This window comes from Macaca fascicularis, chromosome 4 (genome assembly GCF_037993035.2).
Source record: "Macaca fascicularis isolate 582-1 chromosome 4, T2T-MFA8v1.1".
NCBI lineage: Eukaryota > Metazoa > Chordata > Mammalia > Primates > Cercopithecidae > Macaca > Macaca fascicularis.
The window spans coordinates 169,330,323-169,352,201 of NC_088378.1; the positions used below are offsets into that span (position 1 = coordinate 169,330,323).

Below are 21,879 nucleotides of genomic sequence, written 5' to 3' on the forward strand. Positions count from 1 at the left end.
TTGTTCTTTGGGTAGTGGACACTCTTTAATGCTCGACCTCCCCGCGCACCCGAGCAGCGTCCTGCCTTTAGTTTCAGAATTGCAGCAGCAGGAAGCTCTCCCGCCAGGGTCAGATGGCCAAGGTCCTCCCTGGAGGAAGCTGGGTCAGTTACCACAAGTGCTGAGCCCGAAGCCTCCACTTCCCAAAAAAGTAGGACTCTGGACCCAGGTTTGTGCGATTCAGAAGCCGTGTTTGTTAATGTTGGCTCTCACTGTCAGATCTTTGTGCTGACTCCAGTGCGTTCCGTTCTGATTCCAAGAACAAATCAGGTGTTTGTGTTTGCACAAAGCAGCTAATCCCCAAATTGACAGATACAACGCTGTGTTTCCAACTTTCGAGGCCAAACTCCTTTAGGAAGAAAAGTGACGCTGGCAGACACCTGCTGATACTTGGCCCCCAAATGTGTGTCCAGTTGGCCCACTTACCGTGCTACCAATTTTTTGGTTTCAAATTCTTAATTGTTTGGCTACATCTAGATGAAATTCCGATGTCACAAATTGGGTAGGATGAAATTTTAAAAGTTAAAGTTGTGTTAGTGATTCTTTATCAGAAATTAGAATAGTTTCCGGGGCTGTGAGCTCTGAGGCTGACTTCCTTAAGCGTGCGTTGCAGTGAAGGCCATCGTGGTTTTTCCGCAGAGTGCGCGTGCCCCCTGCTGGCCAGTCCTGAAAGAGCCGAATCAAGAGGCTCTGCTTCCGTTTTAAGGCTCACTTGGGAGAATAGGCAACCCTCTCAACCTGCCTGCGGTATTCATTCGTGCGGTCTCAGACAGTAAAGCTAAGTCGGACGGGAACCCCACAGAATTGTCATGCCATCAACAATATTTGGAATATAAAAACCAAAAGTTTTAGATAATCTTGTTATTGTATTAAGTGTAGTTTTGAAAACCAGTTTTCAAATCGTTGCTTATGGTAAACAGGTGACAACATTTGGAGAAGTTCCACTAGCCATTGGAAGCCAAAGCACTTGAGTAACAAAGGAAGAGTACAACAGGTAGGATAGAAAGAAGCGCAGATGCACACAATAGTTTGCTTCGGGGGAAGCAGTACTTCTTAAACGCATAGTTCTTCTCATCTGTCCCTGGAGAATCAGGCAGTGTCTTTCAACATGGATTCTGCTCAGAGCTTTTTCTTTATACATTTGAGTGTTCGTAATTTGGCATGCTGGCAGCAGGAGTCTGAGGTTTCCAGCTGTGAAACTGAGAGACCTTAGTGAGTATGAAACAATCAGGAATTGCAAGATGAAGATTTCTTTCATTTTTGCGCTGGACAGTTGTACAGTTTTTTTTTAAAAAAGTGTATTCCTTCCACATTAAATACACCCATCCGTTTAGTGTATTTAAAACATTTTAAAAACAATCGAAGGGGAGTTGGGAAATGGGAGCTGTGGCATTTTAAGAAGGCCAGGCTGTCTGTGGTCTCTTGCTGGTGCCACGTCTTCACTGGGGGCGGGGAGGCCCTTGCTGTTCAAGGCGCCCTGTTCTGCATTCTTGCTGCTGTGCTCTGGAGCTCTGGTGGCAGCAGCTGGAGCAGCCGCAGCCCAGCTGTGCTGCTGTCAGTCAGCTGGGTTTCAGTCAGTGCAGCAGAATTCATCACTTCTTGAATCAGCTGCGGCCCCTCCTGGGGAAAGGACCAGTGCTGCTTGTCATTCAGGTGAACTGTCTCCGTGGAGAAAGGACCACAGTGTCCTGAGAAAGGTGATCCACATTGCCAGCTTGGTTGCCACCGGGAGCTGGAATGGGGAATTAAATAATGGATGTGCCCCTAACTAAAAGCCTAGAGCTTAAAAAATAAGCAGCCATCATTTCTGTGCTTGTAGGGAGGGATTCCAGCTCTTCACTTTCTCCATCTAAATTTTATCAGACTCCTTTTGTTTGGCTGTTAAGCATGTTTACATAGCCAAGGAAGACAACTTGGCTTCCATTCAGAAACATAAAAACAGGTGAAGGGAAGCAATGTGGTTCTGCACATTTCCACAAATAAAATCAAACCAGCGTGGCTCAGCAGTTTTAGTGCCACTTGGCCCTCGAGACTCTCCTTCAAGGCTGGTGACCGAAGAGCCTGCTGGTCGGTTCTGCCTGGGGTCAGGCTGAAGACTGAGACTGGGGGCTGCCCCAGGGCAGCTGGAGCACACACAGAAGACTGACTAACACCTGTCCACTTCTGCCTCATCTGACGCAAGTGTATTCTGCCAGCACAGCCAACGAACATCGCATCCCTTGCGTGGGCCAGACACTGTGCTGGTTGCTGGTCATAGGGAGATGAGCCTGAGGTACCTCCTGCCCTATGGCTCCCACTAGTCTCTGGAGAGACCCCCAGGTGAAGGCACAGTCATTGCAGAGGAGCAAGAGGCTGTAGAAGGTGGGATGGACCTTCTGAGCCCACAGGCAGGACCCAGTCCCATCGTCACAGAGCAGGTGGCTTTTGCCTAAGTGGGCTTTGCCCCATCGTGAGCCTGGAGGTGGAGGAGGCTGGCGGACAGCTCGCCCAGAGGCTGTTGCGCAGCGAGGCCCTGTTTCTCGGGGTTGGCTTAAGGGTGTGTTTCACAGGGCACAGAGCTGCTGAGATAGGTGGGCTAGGATCAGGTCATGAAGGGTCTGCATGCCCAGCTGAAATCCTAACATAGTTTCCAGAGGCCTGACCAGGTACACTTGCCTTTCTGTAGTTTAGTCTGGAAGATGGGTCATAAAGAAGATAGCGTAGACAGATAAAATACCAGACTCAAAGTTAAGTTTGAATGTCAAATAAACAGCAAATATGTTTTTAGTGTAAGTCTGTCCCTGCTATTGCATTATCCATTGTTTATCTGAAATTCATATTTAATTAGGCATCATGTTCTTATTTGCTAAGTTTGGCCATACTAAAAGGAGATCAGTGTACTGCAAAATATATTTATCTCCCTAATGTTACCCTTGGAGGTTATCAACCCAACCAAGAGCTGCACATTAATTAAATCAAAGATGTAGCCAAAGATATGTCAGCAAAGCAAAGATACAAGCATTATAAACCTCTGTAATACCTGTAAATTGTTAGATCATGCTTTCTGTCCTATGAAATGGGTATACATATGCTGGATACATTGACTATGCAAGAAGCCAATCTTGTAAAGTGAACACAACTACTGTGTCATTCATTTGATCAACCGAAAACTAGTATTGTAGCTGTAATAAAAGTTGAAATATAACAGCAGTTTTACTTGTCTTAGAATAAAGAAGCACTTTGTGGGAATGAGTTATATAATTGTCTTCTCTTTAAAAACAACTTTTTAAGAATTTTGAACTGGCTGTCTTTTCCTTGGTACACTTCCCTTAGCAAGCAGGGGATCAAAGCATTTTGGTTGAAAGAGTGGTGCATATATACTTCTTGTAGTATATAAATATTTGAAATTCTAGGTAAATTGCGGTATATAAATATTTGAAATTCTATGCAGGGAATGCAGGGCTTGGGGTGGAGGCATCCAGAGAGTCTGGTACTTTTGTTGTTTTCTCTTTTTCTTCTTTCTCCACTCTGCTTGCCCCGGCACGTGGGGAGGTGGGGTGAGGCTGGGGAAGACGGCAGAGGGTTATCTAGTCCCTTCCTTTGGGCATAGGCACAGGCCACATGGACAGAGGCTCCAGGGTTCTCCAGTGGCTGAGTCACAGACCACGGCCCCTGCCCCTCTTGGACCCTTGTGCCCTGCACAGCTGGCCGCCTGGGCCAGTGTGGCTGAGGTCAGTGGAGGGAGCAGGATCAGACAGCCCCACTGCCGAGCAGGGATTCCAGGTGAGCCAGGCGAAGAGGCACCTGGCACGTGCTTGAGGAAGTGGGGAGAAGGTTCCTGGTCTCCACTGACCCCGGTTACGGGGGTGCCCCTGCGGTAGCCCACTCTTTCAGAAGTGCCTTTGACCTATGTCTGGGGAGCCCTGGTGGGAGTTTCCATGGACTCTATGCTCTGGGACCTCTTAATTTCAGTCAGAAAGTTAAAGAAATTATTTTTATCTCTTTTATAGACCTATCCAATGAATTGCTTGAAAACTGAGCAGGCTTTTCCCCGTAAAACAAAATCAGACCAGAACTTCTGAAAAACCTAGTCTCCATGACCAGTAATACTAGGTTGGTGCAAAAGTAATTGCAGTAATCACGGTTTTTGCCATTAATAGTTCTGGGACTTAAGCCTTTGTGGTTTAATCGCCGCTCACAGGCACATTTGCATCAGCCTCAGTCACACAAGTGTGGGGGAGACGCCAGTGTCCTTGGGCACCTACTTCCCCATCCCTGCAAAGCTGAGGGATAGAACCTGTGATGGGAAGGCTTCTGCTCTGCGCTTCTCATGGGGAGATAGAAAAGCACCTGCGTCTTCATGCCTCCAGCTATGGTATTTTAAAAATAAAATATTGTACTGCTTCACAGCCACTCGGGCATGTGGTGACTGTGAGAATCGCAGAGGCTTAGATTCCTGGAAAGTGGCATGAGTCATGTCCACTTTGGTTTTCTCCAGGCAGAGATCTGACTTTTTTCCTTGTGAACGTGGCATGTAAATAACTGGTCTAAACAAGGGCTCCATTTCCAGGGGTCTGCGATCTTAGCAGCCGGGGCCGGCAGAGTGAGTCTTCCTTGTGTCATTGGGGGTGGGGCGGTCCTGGGCCAGCACCCCTGGCTGTAGCCACCATGCAGTGGGGCCTGATTCGCCCTGGGCTGAGCTCTGGCTGTGACCGGGGTGATTATGGAGTTTACCAGGCTGCCCCACTTGGAGGGGTATTACACCTCCCATCCCCTTTTCAGATTGACAGTACCGACTCTAGCACAGACTTAACGGATCACTGGGTAGGTGAAACATTGCATGAGGCTTAGAGCAGGACTTCCAGGATGGGGCTATAGGTGCATAAGGCTGAATGAACGTTCCCGACGTCTCATCACAGAGGACGACCCCGGTGGTTCGTGGGCACCTGTTGTGTATTGAATTGGGAAGCTATTTCCTGGTGTGCTTTTCTGACTTTGAGCATTTCTGTCTCAATTCTAGGACTGGTTGCCATAAAGGAAGCCCACGACATAGAGACCAGGCTTAACGAGGTGGAGAAGTTGCTGAAGACGATCATAAGCATGCCCTGTAAAGTGAGTGCGGCCAGGACCCGGGCTGGGCAGGGAGGTGGGAGGCGCTGGCCGTCCCTCCAGAGAGTTGACTTGCTTGCTCCATCTCACTTAGCCGTGTTGTTCCCACCCCGGAAGTACCAGGCGATGGGGACGGGGATGGAGGTGTGCAGGTGTAATCAGGAGAAGGAAGGCTTTTGTGGGCTCCAGTGGCCCCGGTATTTCCTCCCTGGGGAAAGAGTGAAAATGAGGGATGCGAGGAGGCATGAGTAGGCGGGCGTGGGGCCTCTCTGGCTGCAGGGGACGTTGCTTTCTGCCTCTGCTCAGAATCCCCCGTCTCGCTCAGGGGATTTTAGAACAGACATGTGGAAACCAAGCGGAATGTTGGTGTCAGCACAGTGAGGCACGTTGCACACGGATTTGACCATCAGCTCCCTTTCCACGTAAGCCTGTGGGCTTTGTCGTGAGTGGTGGTTAAAAACCTGGACTCGAGCGCCAGGCAGACCTCCTTAGCTCCTGGCAGCTTCCGTTTCTTTCTGGCAAATGGGGAGAATGGACACAGCCTACAGTGGCCTATAGATGGAGGGAGGCATGAGTGAAACTGGCACATTGGAGCCATGATTCCCTCCACTACCTCGGTCGCTGAGGCCTTGCCTTCCCGCTGCCTGGGTCATGAGCACATGAGGGCTGTGCAGTGATGGCAGCCCCGCCCCTGCGGCCAGCCATGGGAGCATCTGGACATTCCCGGGGCGTTTGCATCACACGGGCCACCTCTGCGGACAAGCAGGGCCCCTCTCTTGGTAGACAGACAGGGCCAACATATGGAGGTTGTTCATGTTTAGTAATCCCTGTATTTCTCCCCAGTATTCTAGATCAGAAGTTGTGCTCACTTTCTTCGAAAGATCTCCTCTGGATCAGGTGTTAAAAAATGATAATGTACATAAAATTCAACCCAGCTTTCAAAGTCCAGTCAAAATATCAGGTAAGAGCCGCAAGGGAGGTGTGGGGGGAGGGGCTGCTGTTGAGGCTGAGGCTTCACAGAAACCCTCACGGTTGGCTGTCTCTGCGGCTGGGCCACGCTTTTCCAGAAAGACAATCGGAGAGAAATGGGAACGCACAGGGAGAGGCTGTTGCCTGATCCCCCTAAGCAGTGTGTTTCCTCCTTTGGTTTCTACTCCTGCTGCGTCCTCAGGGGTTTGTTTGGCGTGTAAATTGGAGCTCACTTCAGAAACGGTATAACGATGAACAGACACATTGATGATAGAGTTTGAAGCAAACTACTGGAATCCACTGTTCAGCCTGCTGAAGCGAGACAGCCCGTGTCACGTGGCGTTGAATTTGATTCTTGCTTTTAGGGGCATCCGTAACCAAAGGGACGCACAGGCTTTAGGTGTCCTTAGTGTGGATGTGGGATTGTGGCTCCTGGCGCAGGAAGGAAGGAAGGGGAATCTGGGACCTCTTGGCCAGTCCAAGTTTGGTGACTTACTAAGATCTGGGTTGCAGGTGTCATGAGAACACTAGATTTGTTTTTTGCAGCATATTTCGGCAAAGGCTGCTGAGGAGGATTTTGTAGGGATAAGAGCTCTGTCCTGGGAGTCTCTAGGACTGGATTTTCCCAAGCAAGTGGCAGTCACCTTGTGACATAAGAGGTGACAGTTGCGTGTGGTCTTGCCATGGTCTGCCTGGTGGACAGGGAGGGAAGGGGGGACTCATGAGAGGGGACATGGCTCAGCCAAAGGAGAGCACCTCCATGACGCTGTGGTCTGCAGGAAGGAGAGCAGGGGGCCTTTGTCCATCATTCCATTTCTGAATGGTGGAGGAAGCAGGGGAGATGGAGGGATGGAGGACTCAGAAGGATGTCAAGGGAGAAGAGTGGATGAGAGGGGGTCTGAGCCCAGAGCTGACTCAGAAGGAATTGGGGACACCAGAGGACAATGGGGATAGGTGATTGATGCTGTTGGCTGTGAATGTGACCTTGCTGATACTGACCACAGCACAGGTGGGATTCCGAATCGTGTGTTTGGGAGAACTGGGTGGGGTGGCAGGTTCTGGAACCTGGAGTGGAAGATGGGTTTGTAGATATTAATAGGATTGTGTGTGTGCAGGGTGGTGGCATGCCTGACCCTGTCTGGCTGCTGCTTTGTTTTGTTTTTTACTTTTTTGTTTGTTTTTACTGACACATAATTATTGTACATATTTATGGTGTAAAGTGTGATGTTTCGATACATGTGTATATCTATAAAAATCAAGTCAGAGTATTTAGCATTTCCATTATCTCAAACATTCATCTTTTCTTTGTGGTGAGAACATGCAAAATCCTCTCTTCTAGCTATTTTGAAATACACAAAGCAGTACTGTTAACCCCAGTCACCCTACTGTACAGTAGTAGCACAGCACAGCTTATTCCTCCCACTGTCACTTTGTGCTCACTGACCAGTATCTCCCTGTCTGCCCCTGGCCCCTCCCTCTTCTGGTAACCACTGTTCTACTTGCTGCTTCTATGATCTCCCCTTCTCTAGATTCCACATATGGGTGAGATCTTGTGACATTTGTCTTTCTGTGCCTAGCTTATTTCACTTAATATAATGCCTACAGGCTGGTTCATGTTGCCACAAATGACAGCATTTCATTCTTTTTAATGGCAGAATAGTATTCCATTGTGCATATGTACCACATTTCCTTTACTCATTCATTGGTTGATAGACACTTCGGTGGTTTCCATTGTGTGTTCTTGGCACCTTTGTCAAAAATCATTTGGCTGCAAGTATATCGATTTATTTCTGTGTTCTCTATTCTGTTCCATTGATCTATGTGTTTTTTTTATGCCAGTACCATGCTGTTTTGGTTATTGTAGCTCTGTCATATATTTTGAAGTTGTGTAGTGTAATGCCTCTGGCTTTGCTCAAGATTGCTTTGGCTGGCCAGGTGCAGTGGCTCACTTCTGTAATCCCAGCACTTTGGGAGGCCAAGGCGGGTGGATCATGAGGTCAGGAGATCGAGAGTATCCTGGCTAAACACGGTGAAACCCCATCTCTACTAAAAATACAAAAAATTAGTTGGGTGTGCTGGTGGGCGCCTGTAGTCCCAGCTACTCAGGAGGCTGAGGCAGTAGAATGGCATAAACTCAGAAGGCAGAGCTTGCAGTGAGCCAAGATTGCGCCACTGCACTCCAGCCTGGGTGACAGAGTGAGACTCTGTCTTAAAAAAAAAAAAAAAAAGATTGCTTTGGCTATTTGGGATCTTTTGTGGTTCCATATGCATTTTAGGATTGTTTTGCTCATTTTTGTTGTTGTTGTTTTGTTTGTTGGTTTTGTTTTGTTTTGAGACAGGTTCTCCCCGTTGCCCAGGCTGGAGTGCAGTGGTGCAGTTACAGCTCAAGTGATCCTCCTGCCTCAGCCTCCCAAGTAGCTGGGACTATAGGGGTGCCCCACCATGCCAGGCTAATTTTTGTATTTTTTGTAGAGATGAGGTTTTGCCATGTTTTCCAAGCTGGTTTCAAACTCCTGAGCTCAAGTTATTCATCTGTCTTGGCCTCCCAAAGTGCTGGGATTATTAGGTGTTAGCCACCATGCCTGGCTAGGATTGATTTTTTTCTATTCCTGTGAAGAATGTCATTTGCATTTTGATGGGGATTGCGTTGAATTTGTAGATCGCTTTCGGTGGTATACTGTTTTTGATATCTCCCTAAAATAGCTTCCTATGTGCCCTTAGACAAGAGCAGTGAGTACAGGAGCCCGGTTTTAGCTGGCAGTGGGTCTCCAGAACCTTTATGGGAGACTGAGGATGGCTGAGTCCTTTATCCTGGCTGGGTGTCTGTGGAGCCTCATCTCAGAGGGCTCACAGAGGGCTCTGGAGTCCTAATTGTCTATTGCTCTGGGTTTTGCATTTTGTATTATGGAGCATGGGGAAACCTGGTTCTTTAGTCTGAGTGGGGAGAGTCCTAGCACCAATGTCTCTGTTTTGGTTTGTTTTGCTCTGTTTGGGCAACCCAGAGATCGAGGAGCGACAGAGTCCTCCTAGTGCCTTGCCTTGTGGGAGGTGCTGGCCCCCAAGTGAGAGGGACAGATTAGAGCTCCCTGGAGCCACCTCTGATGCAGAAGCTCCTGAGGCACAGTGCCTGGCACGTGCTGCAGCCCGCCCTGGCCTCCTGTTTCTATTAGTGATGTGGATGAACACACGGCCCACGTGTACCCTAAGGGACGAGCATAGTGAGACAAAATATAACAGGGAGAAACGTAGAGTCTCATGTTGCAGTTGAAAGTATGTTTTGTTTGCCTTTTTGCAAGGGCTGAGGACAGGTTTCAGCCACTGCTGTTTGTGGCCTTCCGTGTGTGATGGGGGTGCAGTGTCCAGGTCTAGGAAGGCAGGGGTCCTGGCCTCCTTATGCAAGTCAAGACTATCCCTGGGATGCGGCAAGACGAATTATTGTATCCAGAGAAGAGTGTCTGCTGGACAGGGGTCAAAAGAATGGAAGGAAATGTGGAAGGGCAGCTAGGAGGCAGGGGATGCCACCCTCAGGTGTTGGCGGGCAGCCACAGGAAGGGGTCACGTGGGGGCTGGCACTGGGCCTGTGGGTAGAAGTAACTGTGGATGACTTTGGCTCAGCACAGAATACGTTCGAACATCTGGGGCTGCCTAACCGTGGAGTCTGCACCAGCCTGTGGCTGACAGTCTCAGTGCAAAGTCTGGGGCCCGGAGGTGCTGCTGCAGGAGGCGGCAGGCAGCTCGGCCTCTTGCACCTTGCAGACCTGAGGCCTCAAGTGCCCTGGGTGTTTCCTCCTCTTCCTTTGCTCTGCCGGTCACCGAGTCTGATGTTCCCTCTCTGAACCCCCCAGACCCTCCGATCTCTGTTCCCAGTCTAGCCAGCCCCTCACTGTGTCTAAGGGAGCTTCTTAATCTAGAGCTGCTTAACCTGCCAGTGGTGAGGTGACACGCCCACCCACACCATGGCAGATACCTCCCTTCAGGAATGCTTTTTAATGAAATTACTATTGACAATAAATAGCCCCAACATCCCTTTGAGAAAATGGCTCACACATAGGCACATCATGTTCTCAGTCTTCGTCCCATATTTGGCATGTTTCTGGATCTGTGGGTCCCCAGGCTGAGGCACGAGGTCCAGAGAGCCCTGGCATCACCTGAGACCGTCCACATGGCTTTCTCTCATGCCTCCACCTTTCTCCAGGACATGAACCCGAGGACTGAGCCAGTCATCCCAAAGCTCTGACCTCTAAGGCTCATTAACTGTCTTTTTGTTTTTTCTTTCTTTTTTTTTTTTTTTTGAGACAGTGTCTTGTTCTGTCGCCCAGGCTGGAGTGCAGTGACGCGATCTCAGTTCACTGCAAGCTCCGCCTCCCGGGTTCACACTATTCTCCTGCCTCAACCTCCTGAGTAGCTGGGACTACAGGCGCCCGCCACCACGCCCGGCTAATTTTTTTTGTATTTTTAGTAGAGACGGGGTTTCACCGTGTTCGCCAGGATGGTCTTGATCTCCCGACCTTGTGATCTGCCCGCCTCAGCCTCCCAGAGTGCTGGGATTACAAACATGAGTCACTGCATCTGGCTCATTAACTGTCTTAAAAGCTCACTCTCACAATCAAGCCCAAGTCCTTGGTCATTCTGGGCATTCAGAGCCTAGCCCATGCTAGCCTTTTGATTTTGTCGCCTCCACTCCAGAGCCTCAGCCTCCTGCGGGTGGACTGGCCAGCTGTTGCATGAACTGTGGCCCTGCAGGGTCCTTCGTGCAAACCCGCCTGTCCACTGCTGTCCTGGTGAATTTCATTCATTCCCAGCCGAGAGCCCGCATCCACCTTCCTCCTCCATTTCTTATGCCACTGACATACGTGTAGGGAGGCGGTGCCATGGGGGACAGGCCCTGTGACCGTCTCTGCTCTCGATTTAGGCTGGCGATGGGGACCTGCAGGCGCCAAGTGCCTTTTCTAGGACAGTTTAGTTGTTAGGAGTTCCACTAGATGGCGCCTGGTGCTAGCAGTCGCGGCGACCGTTTGCACATCCTGGGGCCACGGTGAGGACAGTCAGCATGGACTGCAGCCCTTGGCAATCCTTCCAACCAGTGCAGCCTTAATCATGCTTTGTCCCAAGGCTTATCAAATGTAAGAAAGCAGGAATCTAGAGCGTTCTGCCCCGTGGCTGCAGCTGTGCAATGTAAAAGGAAATGCAAACCTCAGCTTCGATCTGGCAACTTGGGCTCGTCAATCTCAGCCACAAAAATCTGACCATTCAGGTTTAAGAGGCCTGGAAATGCATCACAATTTTATTTTTCATTAATCTGGCTTCTGGCCAATCTCAACCTTAGTGTTACTGTGTAGGGGTAGCCCAGTTAGCCAGTTAATAAAGGGACACTGCTTTGGGTTTTGTTCCGTTGCTGGAGTGCATTGGAAATACAGTGGGAGAGAGGAGGTGAAAGGGAGGAAGGCTATAGTGTGAATGCTTTCATGGCTGAGACTGCGTGTCTGCTGAGAAAAGGAATAGAGTTATTGAAGTGAGGGGTCGCGACACATTTGTGGGGCTATGAAAACATAGCTGCATCTAAAAAACAGAAAAATTGCCATCAGGCAAATAGACACACTGGTCATTGGTGCAAAGAAGATCCATTGACTGACAGATGCAAAGATTCATGAGTGAAACTTTGAGGAGAAACAGGATTTGCATAGCCTCGAGGCATCCTCCCTCAATTATTAACTACAAAGGGAAAGGTGGTAACTTCACTGTGGAAACAGCTGGCAGAAGCCTCCTCACCAGGCACTCCACAGCAGCCTCACCAGCAGCAGGACCTGTCGGCATCACCCCCACGCCCATATGCCACTCCAGGTCTCATGCAGCGTCACTGAGTGGGATTCCTGCCAAAAATGCATCACCTCGATCGAATCACTCTGAAACTGCCAACAAACCCAAATCGAGGGACATTTGCTAAAATAGCTCAGTCCTCTCTTAAAGTGTTATGGTCATGAGAGACAAGGAAAGATGGAGGAACCGTCAGAGGTCGTAGAAGACCAAGACAGAGCAACACATTGCAACAAGAGATCCTGGATTGGGGCCCGCACGGAAAAGAGGAGCATTGGTGGAAAAACTGTTGAAATTCGAGTGAAGGAGGTCTTTCCTTTAGTTAACGGTGTTGTGCCAATGTCAATTTCCATGGAAGGGCAGGGCTGTTTTCATTTGGAAAAATACGAGTGTAAAAAAATAGCTTGAAAGTGAACTATTTCATGGAATCACTCATGTATGTGGTTAAAATGGCTACATCGGTCAAAGATTCTTGCTGTAGATACTAAGCTGACTCCTAAGACATTCACATTGTATGTGTGAAGAGCGGCTCAGATGCTACAATTTTTCTGGAATTACAACATTTTCTTCCGTTCTTTTTTATTTACATCATAATGGATGTGAGGACATTACTCACGATGATCATAATAGCTGTGAGGAAATGCGGGCCTCAGCCTTGATACGGCTACTTGGACTCATCAATTTCAGCCACAAAATCTGATTATTTAGGTTTAGGGGGCCTGGAAATAGAACACTGTTTCTCATTAATCTGGCTTCTGTATAACGTCAACCTTATTTTTACTGTATGGGGTAGCCCCGTTAGCCAGTTCATAAAAGGGGACTGAATGATCATGATAGACTACTCAGGACTCTTCACCGAGCCCTCAGCATTTGCTAGATTCTTGACATACATCATCTCAGTCAGTCTGCATAATGGCCTTTGGAGTGGATACCTTTATTTCCATCGTACAGATGAGGAAACTGAGCAAGAAGTCACCTGCTCTGCAGGCGTAAGCAGCAGAGCCTTCCCCAGCTGCACCGTCTGTGTGCTTTCCTACCTGCTTATGCCTCCGGAGGAGCCAGCATTCCACACTGCAGACACGCCATACTTGCTAGTGCTCTGTCCACACTGCAGACACGCCATACTTGCTAGTGCTCTGTGCACACTGCAGACACGCCAAACTTGCTAGTGCTCTGTCCACACTGCAGACACACCATCCTTGCTAGTGCTCTGGTCGAAGGCACATGGCAAATTACCAGTGGACTTTGTTACACGTCAGGCTCCCTGGTCCCGTAGGAATGAATCTCAATGAAGCCTTTTGCTTGAAGGAACAAAGTCATGGTCTACACCATCCTCTCGTGAAAACTGACCCAGGAGGTCAACTCCCATTTAAACATCTGCTGTCCGTGGTTGAAACGGGGCACAGACTACAGGCTTAGCAAGATGATCTCCTTGAACCAGTGGTCCCTACAATTAGAGGCTTGCTAGAGCTAAACACGTTTCCTTCTTTTTTTAAACTGTGGACCTGTTCTAATTTGTACAGCTTTTCTTAGGACTGTTTTGTTAAAGTGACCAAATAAATAAAAATGTAAACTGTTATAGAATCTGTGCTCCGTTTTCAACTAGCGCAGGCATATGAAAACTGGGTACATTCCCTAGGTTTTAAGACAATTTGCTTTTCAATAAACCATCCCTTTCTGAACCCGAGTTGTAAATAAATGTTGCAAAGGTTGCTGCACACCTGCCAGCTGTGTAGCCTGGCTTACCCCAAGGTTTTCTGAGGTTCTGGGGCTGAGAGCAGAGGCGGGATCCAGGAGGGAACCGGAGCTTCTCAGGGACCATCTTTAGTGAAATATGAGAGTCTAAGCGAAGTCCCTCTCGGGGCCGGGCCTGAGACAGCAAGGTCCATGCAGGAGGCACCAGACATACCTTGGTGTTCTCCAGGGCCCAGCCAGCCTTGCAAATAATTAAACCACGTGTATGTGCACGAGGCTCCTTGTCACAGGCAATTAAGGAATGATTTCTTACAAATTTATTTTTTGGGAGACTGGTAAAGACTCCCATTTTATAGAGCTCCAAACTTCACATTTAGGAAAGATTAGGCATGTAAAATACCTCTTCAGAATTTTATTCAGAAGTGATTTGCAGCAGTGACATTTGTTTTAACTCGTAGGCCACCACCCAACCAAATTCCCTTTGCAAAAGGGGTGGGAGAAAGGGGAGGGGCTGTCAGCTGGCTGTATGGAGGTTGCTCTGAGGTTTTATGTGCTTCCCATGAAAGACAGATTTGGGTCAGAGTTAATAAAAACAATAAAGGGAGTGGTTCTGTGCTGCCACCCATTTTAGATAGAGAGGCGAGGGACTCTTAGTTTATCTTGTTAGGATGTAGCAGTTTCCACAGTCCGCCTGTTCAGTGAGGCTTTGGTAAGCATCCTCGTTCGCCCCTTTGGCACCTGGAAGTGTGGCTGATCCCAGAGTTTGGGCACTGATTCCTCTTTGCTTCGTAGAGCTCCTTCTCAGGACCTGCAGCCCTAGCAGTGGTACAGGGAGGAGGGCAGGGAAGAGCTGAGGACTGATGTCCCCATGAAACACCAGTGGCCCCTTCTCCAGAGAGGCAGGCAGAATTTTAGCAATGACTTGATGAATCTGACTGATGAATCGACATCTTGATCCTATGGGGGGTGAGGAGGAAATATGTTTTTCTTTCCTCATTTTTGTGTAATTTCCCTAATTCTCTTCATTTGGAAAACAGTTCAAAGAACTGAGAACCAAATACCTAGAAAGATTAAACAGCAAGTGACTTATTTCAGTCACACAAAAAAAGCAAATCCATACGCAGGAATAAACCAGTCTAAATTGTGGTAACGTGTAAGAAAAAATAAAGGAAAACAGTCCCCCAAGCAACTAAGGCGTCCGATCGGGCAGTGAGCGATGTTCCTGTTGGGTGTGGCGTGCCGGGGGAGGGGAGGGCTGTTGGGAGCTGTGCCCCGAATGGGAATAAGATAATCCCTTGGATTTGGGAAGGCACCAGGAATTTGGAGTATATTTTAGGTAGGGCTTTCATGATGGGGTGCATAGAGGTTCTGATGCAAAAGAACAGATGACTGTGGTCCAGGTCTTAGAACTGAGGTTCGGAGATGAGCAGCCTCACGGGCAGCTGGAGGACTTTGGTGCCAAGAACTGGCCATGGCTACCAGGTCTCATCTGCCGAGCGAGGGGACGGAAACGCGGTCCCTCAGAAAATACGAACGAATGCTACAGCAGACAGTCCACCACTCGTGCTTTTTATGCCTGGGTGGACCAGATGGCATGATGCGATCCAGGAGTTCCTGGGATTTCAGAGTGAGAAGGATCCTCAGAGATTAATACAACTTTGAAATTTTCCATTGGAGGAAACTGAGTCCCAAGGCCATGGAGCTCATTGTCCTGGCTCCTCATCCTCCGTTCCAGCCCCTCCAGCCGAGGACGAGCGCAGACTCCCACCCTCTCTAGCTCACGCCATGCAGCCAGTGTGGACGTAGAAAGTCGTTTTTCTTTGTTGGCTTTTCTAAATTACCCAAATCTGTGCTTATTTGGAAAAAAAAATCATTTACATAAATCATTACATTTATATGCAGCAAAACAGTGAAAGTCACCCTTTGATTTAAAATGCACACTGAGAAGTAACTCAGGAATGGGCAACCAATACTGTATATTCTCACTTAGAAGTGGGAGCTAAGCTATGAGGATGCCAAGGCATGGGAATGATATCATGGAGTTTGGGGACGTGGGGTGAGGGATAAAAGATGGAGCCACCAAATCTCAGAAATCACCACTAAAGAACTTACCCATGTAACCAAGACCCACCTGTGCCCCCAAAACTATTGAAATAAAAATAAAATAAAACGCAGACCTATTTCACGCAATCAGAACAACCACCCAGGCCGTCAATATTGTTACTCCTGTCTCAGCCACAGTGAGAGCTCAGCAAGGCGAGGTACCCTGGGCAGAGCCACGCGTCACTGTGCCATGGATCTGCTCTCAAGTGCAGACTCACAGATTCGAGCCCAGTACTCCTTCTTTGTACTCTAGCTTTAAGCCCACAGCGAAGGGCATGTGGAGAGAGAGCTCAGGCAGCCAGAGCATCTTTGTAAGGGGAGAGACCCACAGCAGGCCTGGCTTCTGAGGGGTTGACCTCTTCCCTGACTTTGTGGGGCAGAGCTCTGAATGGGTCTTGGGTGCACAGCATTCTCTTACAGTGTGGAAGCGAGGCACGGGCAACAGGTGGAGGAGAAAGTAGGGGGATGGGGGTAAGCCCCAAGCTCCAAAACCTCAAGCACCGAACCCTCCTGAGAACTCACCTTGTTGCTTTGATTTTCAGAAATCATGAGGTCCAATGGATTTTGTTTAGCAAATACCGAAACAATAGTTATTGACCACAGTATACCAAATGGAAGAGACCAGCACCTGGGCATGGACCCAACAGAGCATTTGTAAGTACGCTGATTGGAATATTGTTTCATAGACTGTCCTGAGCTGTTTGCCTTGTGGGATGGCGGCTCACTGTTCTTATTGGAAGGAAGTGGGTACCCAGAGCCACCCAGCAGTTCCTGCCTGCATTTGGACACTGATTTTAAAAGTTTGCCTTTCCTAGAGTCTGGTGAGATCTTGATTAGTGAATCTGTGGAGGACGGAGTTGCTGGCTCTGAGGGGCATTTAGGAGACATTGCAGGGCTAGGGGCCTGGTTTGTGTGGGGCCCTAAAGGGTGTGATGCTGTCTCCAGGGCCAGGAGGGCCACATGCCTCACACTCAGTGGTCCTGATTCCCTGGGATGGGGACATGTTTGCCTCTTGGCCGCCTGGCCCTGTGCTGAAGGTGTAGGATGTGTTGGATTACTGAGGCTGGACAGCCAAAGCCACCACTGTCTTCTCCGCTCTTTCTGTCTCTGGTTTGACTGTAACACATGCTCCAGAGAGCCCGACACTGGGGGCACTGTGAGGCGCAGCACCTTAGCCTTGGCTCTTCGCCAGGCATCTTCATGGTGAATTACAGGGACACCAGGTCCCCAGACAGCCTGGCCTCTGTTTCCTGACATAGCCAAATCCAGGCTGCTACTGAGCTCAGAAAGTTATTTAAACTTTCCTGACTTCTCTTACCTTCGCGGGGCCATTCTGCTGTCTCAGCATGGGCTGTGTTGAAGACCACAGATGATGAGTGTAAAACATCCCGCTTGAGAGCCCCACAGAGGCAGCTCTGGCTGCAGAGTCTCCCTGTGGGCCCAGGAATGAGATAGCCTGGGGATGGCCCGGGTCTTGCCCCACCCATTTGCTAGCCCTCCACAGCAGCAGATTGAAACTAGAACTAGGTGGGCCACATGTGCCGAGACCCACATCCGGGCCTGTGGGCTGCAGGGCTGTGACCCTAGCATGAACCTGGGCTCCAGCCGGTGGCCTGGGCCTCCTCTGCTGAATCCCTGCTCCATGACTGAGCATGGCGGGGGTGAGGGGGTCCCTGTCAGGCTTGTGGGACTGGCTCCTGCTAACAGACTCCCACCTTGACCAGTGTGTCTCTCAGGTAGACGGTGCGAGAATCCTTCCCAGGGTCATGAACTGCTGGTGGCAGAGGCTGTCCCGGTGGGGCCAAGGCCACAGCTTTCCTGACCTGCTTTGCCCCTTTGTGTCCCTTGCCCTGACCCCACTGTACATAGCTCATTCACTCATTCCCTGTGGGTCCCCCATGCCAACAGGCTGGCACCGTGGAGGTACAAGGCTGGGGTGTAATCACGGATTAAAGAAAGAGGCCTGTTAGCTTGGCAGGGGTAGTTACTGGCCAGGCACTGTCTTGGGGGAGAAGACAGATGGAGACCCTTTCTCATCACCAGTTGTGCAGGCTCTGAGTCTCCAGTGCTTCTAAGGGGACCCCTTTCTATCTGCAAGAGGCCCTCGGCACCCTGGAATGAGGCCAGATTGAGGAGGCAGGTTCAACTGTGAGCGGGCTGGAGCTGAGGAGAAACACGAGAGAAGAAAGCCGGGCCAGGGGTGTGGCTCTAGCGGCAGCTCCGGGCTGTGTGTGGACAGGAATGACAGGTCTTGAATAGGCGGCCACCTGCTCCGGGACTCCTGGTTCACAGGGAGAGAGGGCCGAGAAAATCTCCACGATCCCAGGAAAGCCTAACAAAGAAACGCCTGGGGCTCGGGAGCATTTGGAGGGAGGTCTGACTCGTGCTTGCCGGGCCTCTCTCTGGCTGCTCAATCTCGGGCAGTGCAGTGGAGTTGACAATGGTCCAGCTCCAGTGTCTGCAGGGACGATCTGTTACTATACGGCCTCCGCTGTCGGGTGGGGAGTTGACAGCAACCAAGGGCGCAGAGAGATGCCGTTTGTGAACTGGAGCCTTCACCTCCCTGCGCGGCTGTCCTCCCTGGCACCCGAGGCTGACCATCTGGCCCGAGTCTGTGAGCTCAGTGCTGCTGGGCCCATGGCAGGGCCCCCTCAGCAGAGTCTTGGCAGGCTGCCCCCAGTCTGGCCCCAGGGGCAAGTGGGCACCAGTGCCGGGGCCCAGAGACCCCCCTTCACTCAGAAAATGGTTGTATCTGATAGAGATGGGGCCAGTGGGGGCTTCTGGGACTCTGCCGGTGACAGTCTCAGCTGGTGAAGGGATTGCCCAGCTTCTGGGAAGTCATCTAGGGCCGAGGCACTGGGCGGTTGTGTGGGGACCTCAGGGAGCTTCAGCCCCGTGACTCTCTTTTCCCTGAGCATCCCAGTGCCCCTCCTTCCTCATGTCCTCAGGGTCATCCTGTGATCTGGGCGGGGAGGATGGGCAGGTTGTGGGACACTGTTTGAGGTGGGCTGTGGCTCTGCCCCTCGCCTGGCTTGAGCCTTTCAGCACACCCAAGGCTCCCCGTTGGGTTTCCATCCAGCCCTGGTCTGGGGAAGAGATTTCATTCCCTGGGATGAAGTTAGAGAGCTGCTCTGTCTCCGTGAGCCCCCGTAGCTTTCCCACCCACAGCTAGGGCTCTTTGTGCCACGGCCTCTGTTCCAGCCTCATGTTGCCAGGACCGTGAGCACAGGGAAGCCGAGGCAGGGGCTGACAACACACCCCAGGCCTGGCCGTGGAGTCAGAGGGGAGGCCTCCTCTGCAACCTCAGCCTTCTTATCCACACACCTTAAAGCTGTCTTCACAGCCCTGTCCCTTGAGGTCAGCGGGATACGCACAACGTACTAGGTTTGGGGGAACATGTGCTCACCCTGCCTTGTTGTGTGTCCGGCCAGGGGCCTGGACTGTGCGGTAATCTTGGCCATGGCAAAGCTTTGCAGATATGGCTGAGTTCCCACAGTTGTCACTGGCCAGGGCCACCTTCAGGCACTAGGGGCGGCACAGGAGGCAGCCCTGAGGTGACTCCCAGGAGGGCAAGGCGGCCCCTTGCCTCTGTCCACACTCCCACGCAGCCTGCTGGGTTTGGGCTGATTCATAGGTTGAGGGAGATCCCACAAGCAGCACGGCTCTGTCCCCCTTCCTGGGGAGAATGTCCTTCTTGTGCTTTTCTCTTTGTTATGCGTTTTTTAAGACTTGGAGTCTCTTTTTGTAATGTAGGAGGTCATGCCTGGGCTGGCTGCGGAGGGAGTAGAAACAGTTCCAGTGTGTGGGGAGTCAGTATTGCGGGCTTTTCGTCCCCTTATGTTTGGGGTTTGTATTCTTCCCTTGGTTCTCCACACCCCATGTAAGTCCCCCCCATTCGGATGCTTCTCATCTGCCAGAGCCCGAATGAAACACGTACCCGCATGCAGGCTTCCCCTCTAGAACGTATCCCTCCCTGCGACCTCCACACGCCTCGCTGGCTCTTCTCCAGCCTCCTGTTCCCTCCGCAGCCTCCTGTGCCACCATGTGCCAACTTGGCTGTGGTCAGGCTGTGAGCCCGTGACCACTCCTTTCTGAGCTGTCCCCAGGGCCCAGCACCAGGCAGGCACCTCTTCCCTGAGGACGGACCCCGCCTGCCTTGTTCACTGCTGATCCTGTAGCCTGCCGCGGTGCTGGGCACAGAACAAGAGGTGCAAATCAGCACTCCGTGAATGAAGGAATGGATGAAGGCCTCGCTAAGGGTTGTCTAAGCAAATACAGACAGCAGTCTCCAAGGCAGTGGAAACCCGAAGCTCTGGCAGTCTCAGAGTAGGAGCCAGCTCACCAGTTAATTTGTAGCTGTGATTTTTTGCACACTTACTTATGGGCATTGAAAGCCATGCTCACAGGCCTGGCGGGTATTTGGTGTTGATCCCAACAATGAACCAGCCCTCACTTCTGTTTTCTCTAATTTCAGATTTGAGAATGGCAGTGAGTTTCCCTCAGAGCTGGAGGACGGGGATGACCCAGCAGCCTACGTCACCAACCTGTCGTATTACCACCTGGTGCCCTTCGAGACAGACATTTTGGACTGAACCTCTCTATCAGGCCTCCCCCACCTCAGCTGTTCACTGCCAGCTCTGATGCTGTCCACTGTGCTGGCCCCCATGGTCACAGCTGCTGCCCCAACCCTGGACCTCCCAGATGTCCCAGGCCCCACGGATGCCAGGAGGCCTGGCTGTCCTGCAGGTGGGGCAGCAGGGGCTCCTAGTGGGCCAGGCTGACCACAGAATCTCCAGCAAGCTGAGGTCATGGCCGGAGGCCACAGGGCCTGTGTTCTGAGGGTCCTCACTCCCCGCTTGGTGCCCACAGGGCTGCACACTGCTGGGGCGGGGACAGTTCCTGCAGGGCTCGCTCTCACTGTTACTGCTTCCTGGGAGGTGCATCCCTCCTGGTCAAGTGGCCCAGCGCCCCCCCGGCCACCCTGACTCCCTACCGTTCCCTCCCACGGCAAACACACAAAATCGTCTAGAGGGAGATTTTGGCAAGTCGCCCGTTCCAGATGCCACAGGCAGGGGATGTTTAGTAATCCAGGATTTCTCTGAGAACTGGGATGTGTGGCTTTTTTTTTTTTTTTTTTTTTGCTTTTTATCTTCTATCTGGAAACTGGCTTTGGGTCAACCCCAGGAGTGTTTGCAGAAGGCCCAGCACAGTGGGGGGTATTAGCCGCAGGGCGGGGAAGGCATTGCTGACCAGATGCCCATGTGAGCTTGGACTGAGCACTGGTGGTTCTTCCCAGAGGAAAGAAATTTCTTCCCCACCTGCTAGGTCTCTGGGCCTTCAGCGCAGGTCCCGGTGCTGCAGCCACACCACCCCGGAGTGCTTGTTGACGGAGTTGCCATAATGAACTTGAAAGGACGGGACTCAAGAGGGAAGCTGGGGCTCCCCTGCCCACAGGAGAGGATCCCCGTTCTTCAGGCTTCTCTGCTCAGTGTCTACTAACGACCGACATTTGCTAATGTAAATAATAGTAAATTATTGAGAATTCTAATTCTTTTACACAGTCTGTTTTTAATCTATTTTAATTAAATAAAATCTATGACTCTACTTTGGTCTGTCCAAGATGTTTGTGTATAACGGCATGGTTCTTTCTGTCCCCTGCCTTGGGACAGGGTGGAAACCAAATACTGACTCCTCGGGCCCGGCCCCTCCCCCTCTTCCTGTCACATTCCGTGAGTGAGAAAGTGTGCTGTGTTCTTACCCCAGGGAAACGATCTGCCCAGATTGAAAAATGGACACACAGCTTGTTTTATTTTGGAAGGAGAAGGGGGTTGACCTAGGGTTTGTTTCTTTTCCTCCATTTTTCTTTTTGGCAGCCACAGGAAATCCCTTTGATGGCCCAGCTGCAAAGCTCACGGACTTTCCTTTGGTTTTGCATTCCCCTCTGCCTTCCAGCTGTGTTGTTTAAACCATCTCCATTTCAAATAGGCTAGTAGGTGGCTCACTCTGGGGTTGACCATTTGCCTTGTTTTTCTTGATGCGTCAAATTTGGTTCTGTGCAAGGATGAGGCTTCCTGTTTGGTAGCTAAGGTTAGAATTGATCAGCGTGTTCAGTCAATGCCATCTGACTTTCAAGGATTGATTCACGGGCTCGTCTCATCCGTTTCACAGAGC

At 50.6% G+C, this 21,879-nt stretch overlaps 1 protein-coding gene across 1 annotated transcript in view; it reads left to right on the forward strand.

Annotated features, from left to right (window-relative positions):
• Positions 1-21,312, forward strand: part of PXDC1 (PX domain containing 1) — a 29,773-nt gene extending 8,461 nt beyond the window's left edge. The window contains exons 2-5 of the mRNA XM_005554149.4: positions 5,039-5,130; positions 5,971-6,088; positions 16,251-16,362; positions 20,183-21,312. Of these exons, the coding sequence (XP_005554206.1) occupies positions 5,039-5,130; positions 5,971-6,088; positions 16,251-16,362; positions 20,183-20,300 (440 nt within the window). The 3' untranslated portion in view covers positions 20,301-21,312. The remainder of the gene's footprint in view (positions 1-5,038; positions 5,131-5,970; positions 6,089-16,250; positions 16,363-20,182) is intronic.
• The last annotated feature ends 567 nt before the right edge of the window (positions 21,313-21,879 follow it).